The 11,481-nt window shown below is 51.4% G+C and overlaps 2 protein-coding genes across 4 annotated transcripts; both read right to left on the bottom strand.

Annotated features, from left to right (window-relative positions):
- Positions 1-429: 429 nt before the first annotated feature.
- On the bottom strand, positions 430-1,774 carry Pex3 (peroxisomal biogenesis factor 3). Its single transcript, XM_037227344.1, has one exon. It carries the CDS (start codon positions 1,749-1,751, stop codon positions 678-680), a length of 1,074 nt encoding a protein of 357 aa, XP_037083239.1. The 5' UTR covers positions 1,752-1,774; the 3' UTR covers positions 430-677.
- Positions 1,681-4,978, bottom strand: LOC119103715 (mitochondrial import inner membrane translocase subunit Tim8 A). Of its 3 annotated transcripts, none has more exons than XM_037227346.1 (3): positions 4,940-4,978; positions 3,337-3,449; positions 1,681-2,028 (listed from the first exon to the last, which is right to left on the bottom strand). In XM_037227346.1, the coding sequence occupies exons 2-3, from the start codon at positions 3,427-3,429 to the stop codon at positions 1,822-1,824; spliced, it is 300 nt and encodes a 99-aa protein (XP_037083241.1). In that variant the 5' UTR covers positions 3,430-3,449; positions 4,940-4,978; the 3' UTR covers positions 1,681-1,821. The 3 variants fall into 3 exon arrangements, with proteins under 3 accessions (XP_037083241.1, XP_037083242.1, XP_037083240.1); XM_037227347.1 differs by lacking the exon at positions 4,940-4,978 and adding an exon at positions 4,687-4,805; XM_037227345.1 differs by lacking the exon at positions 4,940-4,978 and adding an exon at positions 4,024-4,659.
- Between the last annotated feature and the right edge of the window lie 6,503 nt (positions 4,979-11,481).

Below are 11,481 nucleotides of genomic sequence, written 5' to 3'. Positions count from 1 at the left end.
GGGGGGGGGCTCTGCAGCGCATTGGAATTGTCCAAGTGATGTTAGCCCCAAACGTTTGCATATTGCTCCAGCGCACATTCGATAACAATTACCAGCGTGCTGTCTCTGAGCCAGGCCCGACCACAGGGCCGCCTACAAGAGCCACGTTGACGGCGCGCGTCTCCTTGACGATGGGAGCGTATGGATGCAGGGACGGATCAGCGCGGTCCACCTCTGTGCCTGAGACGGACAACCAAGCCACTCCCGGCCAGCAGGATGGAAGACGGTTATCTCACCATACCGATACCTTCAGTACAGTGAACGGACATTCAGGTGTGGAAAATTTGGCACGAAAATTTCCGGATCTGCATTTGCGACATGTGCGCTCCTCCAGAAGGCACACACTGCAACACGTTTCACTTTGTTGAACAGCGTTCGCTGCAGATAACCTTCAGAATCTGGCATATATTAAAAGATCATACATACACCACCCCAACGTGATAACTGATAATTCCCATCGTCAACCACACAGGATTCGCCCGTGCCACACACTGTAAAAAGTGACACGGCGTGACTGTGGTCCGATAGAGCAACCATAACCCCTCTTCGTCCGGGCCGCATGACTGAACGCAGCTATGAGCTCACCACGCCGGCTCGGCTGCAATGACAGCCGCCACCGGAGCGGCCGCGCCGCACTCTCACGGCGTCACCTCGCTGAAGCTTTCGTACACGTTAGCAGCCAGCACTTGCACCTTGTGGTGGTTCGCCAGCAGCCAGGGCAGCGAGTCGGGTCCAGTGCGCAGCAGCGCGTGCGGCAGGTTGGTCAGTGCCGGCACCAGCTTGGCCACGGGCAGGGTGGCCGCGTTCGGCGCCACGAACCCGTCGCCGCCGCCGCCCTGGCCGACGAACGCCGGCACCAGCTGGTCCAGCACGTGCGCGAAGCCGGCCTGCACGCACTCTCGCACGAGTGCCTCCGTCTCGGCCGTGTCGAGCAGGTCGCGCGTCTCGGCCGCCAGCTGGGCCAGCCGGCCGGTGGGCGGTGCGGCTGCTGCACTCGCGCCGTCGGCCTCGGCCGGCTCCGGCAGCGCGTAGCGCGCCAGCCGCACGTGCGACCGCTCGTCCAGCTCCGACTTGGCGCGCCAGAGCAGAGCCTCCACTCCCTCCAGGCCGAGCCGGTCGGTGAGCGCCAGCGCGTCGGCCAGCGGCGCCAGCAGCGGCGCCAGTTCGTCGGTCAGCCGCTGCAGGCCGGCGGTGAGCAGGTGCTCGATGCTGGCCAGGCAGCGCTCCTGCGCCGCCTCGTCCAGCGGCTCGACCGTCGGCTCGCCCAGCAGCCGGCGCACGCTGTCCACGTACAGGCAGCCGCCGAGCGCGTGCACCTGCACCTGTAGCAGCACCACCAGGTAGGCGGCGCCGTACACGGAGACCACCACGCGCTGCAGCGCCAGGCGCTTCAGCTCGCGCCACATCTGCAGCTTGTTCGGCGCGCCCGTGCGCAGCGCCTCCAGCGGCGCGTCCGAGTCCAGCAGGCGCGTCAGCTGACTGAGCAGGCGCGGCGCCAGCTGGCTCAGGCTGGCGGCGCACGTGGCGCGCGTGCTCTCGAAGTGCGCCTGCTTCTTGACCTTGTCGAGCATGCGCTGCGACTCGCCGTCGCCCCACTCGCGCAGCCGGCGCTCCGCATACCACTTGAGCAGGTAGGCGGCGCCGCCCAGCGCGCCCACCACCGCCAGCTTGTAGCGGTGCCTCCGCACGAACCCACGCAGCCGGGAGAACATGGCGGCGCACGCCGGTGGTCGGCAGACAGCGGCGCTACGTCACTACACGCAGACTACGGCCGCACGGCGACTAGTCACGCATGAAATCGGGGGTGGCGGGCGCGGCGAGCTCCAGCCCGGCCGTCTTCTCCATGCGGTTGATGATGTAGTTGGAGGCGTCGAGGAAGCGGTCGACGCAGTTGACTAGGCACGTCTCGGTCTTGTTGTCGAGCCGCGTGCTGGGCCGGTCCACCATGCACTTGTCCCAGCACTGGTCCGTCAGCCCGTGCACCAGCACCTGCCCGCAAGCCGCGCATGACGTCACGCTCGTGACGTCAGCCATCGACAGGGCGTGGCCAGTGCACACAGCCAGGCGACCGGGACAAGGCACAAAACATGCTGTGAAACTTAATGGCACCTGGGTTCTAAGCTGCTCCTGTTCGCTAGCTGTGTATTGATGCTTACTGCTTCCCAACAGCTTAGTTATCTCCATTATTTGGGCCACAAAGTACAGATCAGAAACATGGGTTACTAGGCAATGTACCTTAGAGTCAATAGGCTGCACAGAATTTATGGGTATGCATGGTTGGTCTGACACATCTATGGCATGGATGTTTTGCATGCTGATGGAAAAGTGGGTGTGTTCTAGGTATTGTGTTGCAATACATGTGAATCAATACAACATGTCTGGTCCTTCACAATGACATTGATTTATGGGTTGGTTTGCTTGCAGTGATGTCTATGAAGCAGGTTTTTAATCAAGCGCATGCCAGGAATATTATGCACAGTCTATCCACTAAACAAAACAAGGTGGTTCTAACATAAGTGTGCAATCTTGCATCATTTCCAGTCTAGTCCAAGCATTCCTTAGGCCACCTATCAGAGCTGAGGAAGCTGGCCACTTCTGCATTCACCCTGGTGCTGCAAGGATTCACCTTAACTGACACAGTGAAATGCAAACATCATAACATTCACCATCAAGCTAGAGATGTCAGTATTAGCACCCAAGGTAAGTTAGAACACCACATACAACCTGGAGCACTACCTGATAACAACACCAACATTGGCTCATGTTTAAAAGCATGCCAGCATACAGTGAACACTAGCTTTCATTAAGAAGGCATTATTTTAGACTGAAAATGAGAACAACTGATATCATTCCAATATGCCCTAACCATAGATAACCTCCTGGAAATGAACTCAATACTAGAATGAACTGTTCCATGCTAGTGCTTCCAACACATGCAACAACTTGCATCTTAAGCATGATTTTCCTTGATATACAAGCATTTATGTCTTCATGAGCCCACTCAGGCCTTAGAAACATCACAATAGCATTCAAGAGCAATGATTTGGTGCTGTCGACAACTTAGTGATGATGACCTCTAGTAAAAAACAAATAGTACCTAAAATGAACATAAAATATGTCACATGTATGCTGGTCTGGTTTACCAAACAAAAACTGTGCTGCCCATTCACACATTTCAAGATGTTTTCCACTGACTCAAAGCTTAAAAGCTCCAAATTTTTATCATGATTCAGCTGAACACCATTTGCCATGTGATAAATTGATACTTGCTGCACTCAATTTGAAGCCTGTATTTACCTGGAATTTTTGCTTGTGAGTCTCTCCTTCAATAAATCTCCTCAGCTGTGGATCTGCTACACCATCAAGGCCAGCACCCAAGCTGTCACTCATAGCTTGTCACCTTCTCTTTCCTGAGACACATAAAGATCAAAATCACTCTGGTGGTGTATACTATGCACATCATGATACAGAATTGTAGCATATTACAAAACTACATAAAAACAAAATAATTCTGGCAATGTTTACTATACAGATCATAATATACAGAATTGTAGCACCTTGCAAATGAACTAACTTCACTATCTGCACTGTTTTGCAAAAAGTCTACAAGCAGTATATATGGATGACCATGGCATCACCACAAGGTGCTGATTTTGTTGGACCCAACACCACTTGTTGCCACACTCACTACTTGTGAGTTACTTTTATGCCTCTTTCCAATATTTGGTTATGGTCCTGTACAACACTACTACCAGGCCAGTGGTGATTCTGCACTTTAAGACATCACCATGCAATCAGCTGAAAGTGTTTCTTATCTCTGTCATTTGTATATAATCAGCTTTAAGCCACATCCCAGATGTATGTGCCAGTTAATTCAAGCTGGGCTAGTAATAGGAGTAAGGTTAAATCCTATGCATTGTAATTAAATGATACCAAAGGCTGAAATAAGGGGCTTAAAGCAAGAAAAAATAGCAATGCACTTACTGATATCAAGACTGTTTCATACTACATTTAGTTAATCTGGAGCATTTTAGCAAGTCATACCTATACTGACAATACCACCCTCTCCCATTCTTATGTGTTGCCTATGAACCAATGTATGAAAACCATTTGCTTTGTCCTTGCCAATGACACATAGGTGCACTAAACCTTTGCTGACATGCACAAAGTTAGGCCATGCTGCACTGCTTTGAATTTTGCAATTAAAATAATCAGTGAAGTGATTACTTTTAGAAGTCTGTCTGAAATACACTGTGGGGCATATACAATTCCAGAAAACACTGACTCTCTATGCAGTGAACTCAAAGATTGGATTGATTGTGACCAATCACCAAATGCTGAGCCATTGGGATTTAGTGTACATGTATGAAGTCATTGCTACAATGTCCTTAGCCATACCAGACATGTTCAGAGTGGCATGCCATTTGTGCAGTCTCAGCTATGCACTGTCAAACTTCCCTTCTCCATTCAAGTTCAAAACATAATATAATTAATGGATGATGATAGCCATTAAAGCAGACAGCATACCACAGTAAACTAGAATACCAAATGCCAATGTCTGAACATAACCCAGCTTTGACCATATCCATGAGTTTTTCAAAGCAGTACCACACACATCAGTCCTCATCAATTGGAGCAATATATTACTGTTTTTGTGGACGAACTTTGATGGTAAAAATAAGTACAGGAGGTGCAGGAAAAATTCATAAATATAACAAGAATGACGCCCGAGGGAACGACTCGCATCCCCGTCGCTCATAGATGCCAAAATGAACCGACACACCAACAGCGGGGCTAAATCGCGTGAAAACGGGTATTGCTGTGAAAACGACTATGTTAAATGTCAAGAAAGCGCGTTCTCCATTCTTATTTTTGGCCAGAACGCAGGTCCAGCCCGCACCTCCGATCAGCGATTGTAAAACGCTGAAGATCCTAGAAATGGCGCGGTAGACGAGAACATCGTCCTTCAATGATAATATAAAATACTGCGACCACCAAAAGAAACAGTGAAGTGAATGCTTATCTATGCCTATATCCACCGTCTGAAGGCGAAGGGCATACCAGGTGACGACAATCGTCAGCTTGTCATCAAAAAACGAAATTAGTACATATGCGTATACATATATGTGTATATATGTATATATATATATGTAGGCTAAAGCACTAAAGCCAATAGGGACGGACCTTGAGCGGTCATGGGTGCTGGGGGGGGGGGGGGGGGGGGCAACAAAGAGGCTCCCGTCAGCAAGTATGGGGTCTTTAGAGCAAGCAAAAAGAACCCAAGACCAACGTGGCGGGCCCCTGAACGATCTGTAGTGCCTCGGCAGGTTAACATATAGGACCCCGGCCAGATCAAAGAGACTTCTGAGCAAAAAAAAAAATGCTGAAGACCAATGTCATGAATTAATGCCCCTTTGCGATCAAGAGCGCCGGGGCAGGTTAAAAGAAAGGATCCCAGTAAGAATGAATAGCTCTCCGCAAATGAGATGAAAGGAGAAGAGCTCTAGTTCAAAGAAGAGGGTCCCTGAGCATCGCGTGGCTCGGCACCGTACCTCGTATGAGCCCCAGGACCAGCATGTGGTCCTCCGAGCAAGTGGAAAGAACTCGACACCAATCTAGAAAGCAAGAGTAAGAGAACACTTCAGCTGTGTTCTTAATTGGATACCTAAGTATAATGAGTATCGGAATGGGAATTAAATATGTCAGAAACCAAGGGAAAGTAAACACACGGCGTCACCGGCATGTAACACTATCGCAAGCAACTGTCCGTAAAAATGTACCGCGACGAATGTGGCTACTGAGGTCAAGAGGCCAAGGAACATCGTTATCGTGTAGCTCTTAGACTTGTGTACATGAAGTGATTAAGCCAGGCCGTATGCGCGAGCAGGCAAAGCACCATGAGGGATGCATGTTCTGGCGCTCGCAAAACACGTGTGGGCTTTCGGAAACATTAAAATTATTGGGCCCGAAAGGATCCTTGGGACCGGTGGTCAAGGCCCGATTAGAGGACCAGAAGGGCTGACTGTCGGTCACACTGAGGGCCCGGCCCGTAGAGTCTGGCTCTCAAATGTTAGTCAGATGAATTCTTGCATCGATTGGGGACCTCTGGGACAGTGCGAGTCTCTACTTCAGCCAAAGACCGCCAACACCGAACAGTCCATTCCGTTTCCTATTTCCTAAACAAGGACAAGGCATTGGTCGGGCCACTGAAGCAACGAGGGACTCTTGTGTCAGTCAGGTGCGCACAGGGCCTAACCGGAGGTCCTGCGTCAGCCAGGGGCCCTGAGTCGGCCAGGGGAACATTTGCTGAACAGGGACAGGGCCGTGCCCCTGAATGCCAAAAGGCCTCTTGCAAACGTTGGGGCCCCCTGATAATTAAATAAATACGAGAACTTACGATGAGAGTCAACAATGAGACCATTGAAGGGCCCTGTGTCAGTCAGAGGCCACAGTGCTTAACGGGGGCCCTCCGCCCTATTTCAGACATGGACCCGTTGAGCCAAACTAGGCAAGTTGTGCCTACTATTGCACCTGCTGCGGCGATGAGTGATATTTTTGTGTCAATGAGGGCCCCGCGTCGACCTAGAGCCAACTTCCCTATTCGGAGGGCCTCGCGCGTTAGGGAGGGTACCAATGTGTAATTTATCTTTCTAAGAGAAATAAATCATCCTCGACTCCGTCCCGTGTCACCAGAATGGCAGCCGGTAGGCATCCCGCGCTGGAATGCAATGACCTTTCAGCCCCTGACCGGGAAAGATGTGCCCCTAGCGTTCTATCCACTAGCCCTTTATCCGGAAAAGAGAAGGGTTCTTCTTAGTGCTCAATAGGGTGGATTATAATACGGTCAAAAGTGAAAGAGGGCCAGCCGGTGTTTCCTGAAAATGCAGGCATTCATTTGCCAACGTTTCATTTTCGACGCCGCCCGTCTGGGATCGGTGGGGCTTCCCGGCGGAGTGGGGTCAGCAAGCAAGATGGCCGTGGTCTGGAATCCCGCTGCCGCGCCAAACACAACCGTTATGGCCGAGAGATGAATGTGGATTGGTCCGCCGCTCCAGCCGATCGGCCCGCATCAACAAAGCTGCACCAGCGGTTGACTGATTCTGCGTGGAGAAACCGTGTGTGTGTGGCCCGGCCAGGTGGATAAGCCGCCGTCCCTCCCCCCGGAACGGTCATTGCGGCGGCCCCATCTTCCGAAATGGTCCATCACGTCATCGCTAATGGACGCGGGAGCCAGATCACCGGCGAAACAACATGCCCAGGAATGTTTGTCTGGCATGTTGTGAAGATGCTTGCCGCTCCGTCCCGAGAACCCGGCAGCGCCGGCGCCGCTGTCACTCCAGTTGGCATCACAAGCGCCACCCCACGTGAAAACTGGGCCAGAGGGGGACGCACAGGAGCCGTCAGCGGCGAGAGCGGACGGGGCTTGCACCATCGCCGGCGACGCCACCCCCGAGATCTGGCCCAGAGGCACGCTGGGGGCCGTGCCCTGGAAGCAGCGCAGGCCGGCCCGGCCGTGCGAGCCAAGAATGAGTGGAGTGAAGTGGGCACCAGCGGATGTCTGTGCTTGAAGTGATTGTGGTGGGGTGCCGAACGTGTGAAGTCTGTGTGGATTAGTTAAGGCCGTGGGGGAGGGGGAGGCTCCCAGGTTGTTTTTCAGCGGGCCCTTGTCAATGTTATTCGCCGGCTGCGTGGGATCCCTGCCAATTTGGGCGCATTATCAATGCATCTGGTTTCGTTTTTGCTCCGTTGAAATGCTATCCTCCGGTAAAAAGATGGAGGTGGGGTGCCGCGGTTAAGGGGGCTCCCTACACACACGGGAGACAGCACGGGGACTTACGCTATATCCGCATATGATATGCCAGTCCCATGCACAGGGATACAGCCGTCCATGGTGCCCGACCGAACCTACCATCCCGCCAAAGTCCCGGTCACCCGCTTCATCCCAGCTTTGTGGCTTACATGAGTGCGTGTTGATCTCGGATGTACCGGAGTCACAACGTGCCAGGTCGTGCGCTAACATCGTTTGGCTCGTATGCTGACCAATGGGCTACTTAATACAAATTCGTTCTTGTGGGGAGGCGTGGACAGCGGCAACCGTCGGCTTACGAACATCCAGGGGTGGCTTAGCAGCGGCGCAGATTATTGCACCACTAAAATCCCAAAACGAGGACGCCTATTCTACCTAAAAATTGGCTGGTAAAAAATGCCATAAATCTGTGGGTATGCACAATCGCAATTTTGGGAGCAAGAAACCGATGTCAGGGGTTGCGGTTTCCATCAAACCGAGCGGCGTTGACCGTGGCAGCTAACACCGGGCGACGGGCGACTGGCGCGCGAAAACGGTGGGCATGAAATAATGCATCCGTAAGTCTTTCGAAATCGATTTGTGCCATTAAAAGATAAGACCGAGATAAATATTCTATCTGTGAATTGTTTTGGTTGACTTTTCACTAGAAACAGCAACAGGAAAACTAGAGATTCTATATTTACTTTTCCAGCTGTATCACCACATTCCAACATCGCACGGCGGTGTTGTAAATGCTAGTTCGTACCGTTCATCAATATGAAAATTCCGCGGGTGAAATATGCCCCCAAACTGCCGTCGTACAGATTCCCGTTCTTAAGAGTTCAAAGGTACCTCTGGTAGATCCGCCATTGTTTTCGTCCGTCCGTTGGCCGCCGCACAATGTCGACCACGGAGTCCACGCCGCGCTGCCCATGGAGACTGCAACGCCGGGCGTCGTGTGTTTCGTTTCAAGGCTTGTGAGGGCGCATGTTAAAAAGGATGTTGTATGACTTTTTCAGTTCTTCGTTCGGAAGGACAGTGGAATACTCCCAGACGAAATTGGCTTGGCCACGCCAATACAATGTTTTAAAGCCATCTCCACCCACGTTCTACGGTTACGGGATCCTCAGCATCTTGAATATCTATTATTATCCGCATCTGGAGTGCTATAGCTACAGAACGAGCCCACTGAACCATCGTACAATGAGTAGAACCGGCGGCTTTTTTCATGCATTCATTTCATGCCTTCGTCCCTCAGTTTATTGACTTCAAAAAGAGAAGAGAATTACATCTTCCGGGAGCTTCTGCTTTCTGTTTCAATTACAGAAAGTGAAAACTAAGATAAAAAGAAAAAATCGTACCCCTCGAAATCAAACAGGTGAAATACGGTGATAACGTTATGGGGGAGGGTCCTCCGCCATCAATGATCCTTTGTCAACCTTGTGACCGCCCCCCCCCCCCCCGCCCCCTCCCACCAACACTCTTGCTGCGTCCCCACTGCTTTTTGATAGGAAGACGCGAAGCTGGGCGCCTAAATTACCTTCGCGAGTGGTCGCAAGTATCACTTGTTTCTCGAGCTATTCATTCAAATTGTTAACCGTTCATAATCAGTTGACAGGTCGAAATAACAAAATGAACAGCGGTTCACCTCATACATGTGTACAAACCTACGACTTCTTTTGTGCACATCGACCGGGGCATCGTGCGGCGGTTCTCATACTGTTTTGCGCTGCGCGTGGATGGAGTCGTGAAGTGACAGGTGTGTGCGGTTCACTGTACGTGCTTTTCCTGAGATCAAAATTATCCCGTTACATAAAGCCTGGATACACTCGAAATCATCGCAGCTGTGGCCAACAAGTCGTATCATCAGCTTGAGGTTTGCTACAAATAATGCTCCTCATAATGTTATTTCACTTCAAGGGCATACTTGCCGCGCCCAGCGAAATCGTGGAAGAATATAGGGAGCAGCGTGAGTGAGAATCATATTCGATATTTCCTGCTAAGTGGTTGCCTATCTGCGGTCTTGCAAAACTCACTGTTGTGAAGATGAGACCAAGGTACCCTGAGCTATCACATTTTCACGCTAACTTAGAGGTGTGTGCCTGGTGTTCGCTGGGTTGTTCTTTGGTTTGGCATTACTGCAGTGCCAGTGACCGTCCACTGCATTGTGGGTTAAGCCGCAAGGGCGCCTGGGATACATTTTCACAATGGATCGATAGGGACATCCCAGAACCTTTGGACGACTACGGATTTGTATGTTGTGTGAGAATCATTGTTCATCCATAATCATTTGGCCACCTTGATGCCTTGCATTGCCTCCGGATCTTTGTATGTTTTAAAAGGTGCTTGGAACAGAACGCTGCACTCAAATGTCTTTCTGTTCGACATTAGTGCTTAGTTTTGCCTTCTTTCATTGAATTCATTTGCAGTGCTGTGCTGTGCACTTTTATGCTTGGCCATCACCAACGTTGGAAGTGCTTTCTTGCTCATCGGAATGCCGGCTGTGTCAATTCAACCTTGTCTCCTCTTGCCTTGCCTTGTCTTGCTCGTTGTATGGAGATGAGGACAGTACACGCACCAGTTCAGCGAATGTCATAACGCGTCGCTGACGGATCATTTTGCCCATGGCTTTGGACTGATCGGAGGACACAAACGGCGGCGAGCAGCCCCGACTGACTCTCAGTTCCATCGCTAAATTGTGGATGAAATGACTGCATATATAATACAATGAAAATCGCATAAAATTAAACAACTGCGACGGCATCACGGGGCCAGGGCAGACCGATGACTTTTCGAAATATCGCCGGTCCTGCGAGAGCATCCTTCGACCAAAGGCTGCCACATTAGCTTGGCTTTGGCGCGTAGGGAGCCGCACACACTTGGCGTTGGAGCAGCGTGATCGCCGACTGACTAGGATCCTGCACGTCCGCCTTGAGGTGGTTGGGGGTTGGACGGGGATGTCCTCACCTCGGTTATTCCACCGTCCCAATGGTTGCGCTATCGTGTCACGCAAAGTGTGCGAAAACATCTGATGTGCTGATTTTTGCAAAAAAGTAGCTTGCGTTGACTGACTGCGGGCTGTCCGCGACAGCACGGCGCCAGGGCCACTACATCATCGATGAACGAAATTTTTGCGGGGCTCATGTAATGCAGCTCTTGAGAACCAGCCAAAAGTCCCCATTGGCGCGTCTCTGGGCCAATGCACGGCCGTTTTCTGGCGTTGATGCGTTGAGGCCAGCGGTTTTTGTACCTTTTATCGCCTTTGCCCAATAGTCCCAACCACCGAGAAGACCCCCAGATAGCAAGGGAGCGTCATTCATGCCGATATCGTGTGCCGCTAAGTTGAGTTGCACCCAATCTGCGATCAACCAATACATATAATCTATAATCGCTAAGCACAGAGACCTTCAAGGTTCTGGGGCTGAAGCCTCCGCCTTTAAATGTCATGTACATGTCAGGTGGTTAACGGGACTAGGGCAATCCAAGTAATGCCCAAGCATTGCTCTCTCGTTGTGTTCCATTTAGCCACGGTCGAGCTGGAGAACGGCTTCGCCAAAGTTCACGCGGCCTTTGTGTTCACCAAACGGTGGCTTCCTGGTTGCCAAATCACTTGACGGAGGGTCTACGCTCGACAGTATAGACACTGGAGGCACACA

The sequence above is a fragment of the Pollicipes pollicipes genome, unplaced genomic scaffold (assembly GCF_011947565.3).
Source record: "Pollicipes pollicipes isolate AB1234 unplaced genomic scaffold, Ppol_2.1 Scaffold_5724;HRSCAF=6776_pilon_pilon_pilon, whole genome shotgun sequence".
Classification (NCBI taxonomy): domain Eukaryota; kingdom Metazoa; phylum Arthropoda; class Thecostraca; order Pollicipedomorpha; family Pollicipedidae; genus Pollicipes; species Pollicipes pollicipes.
The sequence above is the reverse complement of the archived record's forward strand: the minus strand, read 5'-3'. Positions and strand labels throughout refer to the sequence as shown.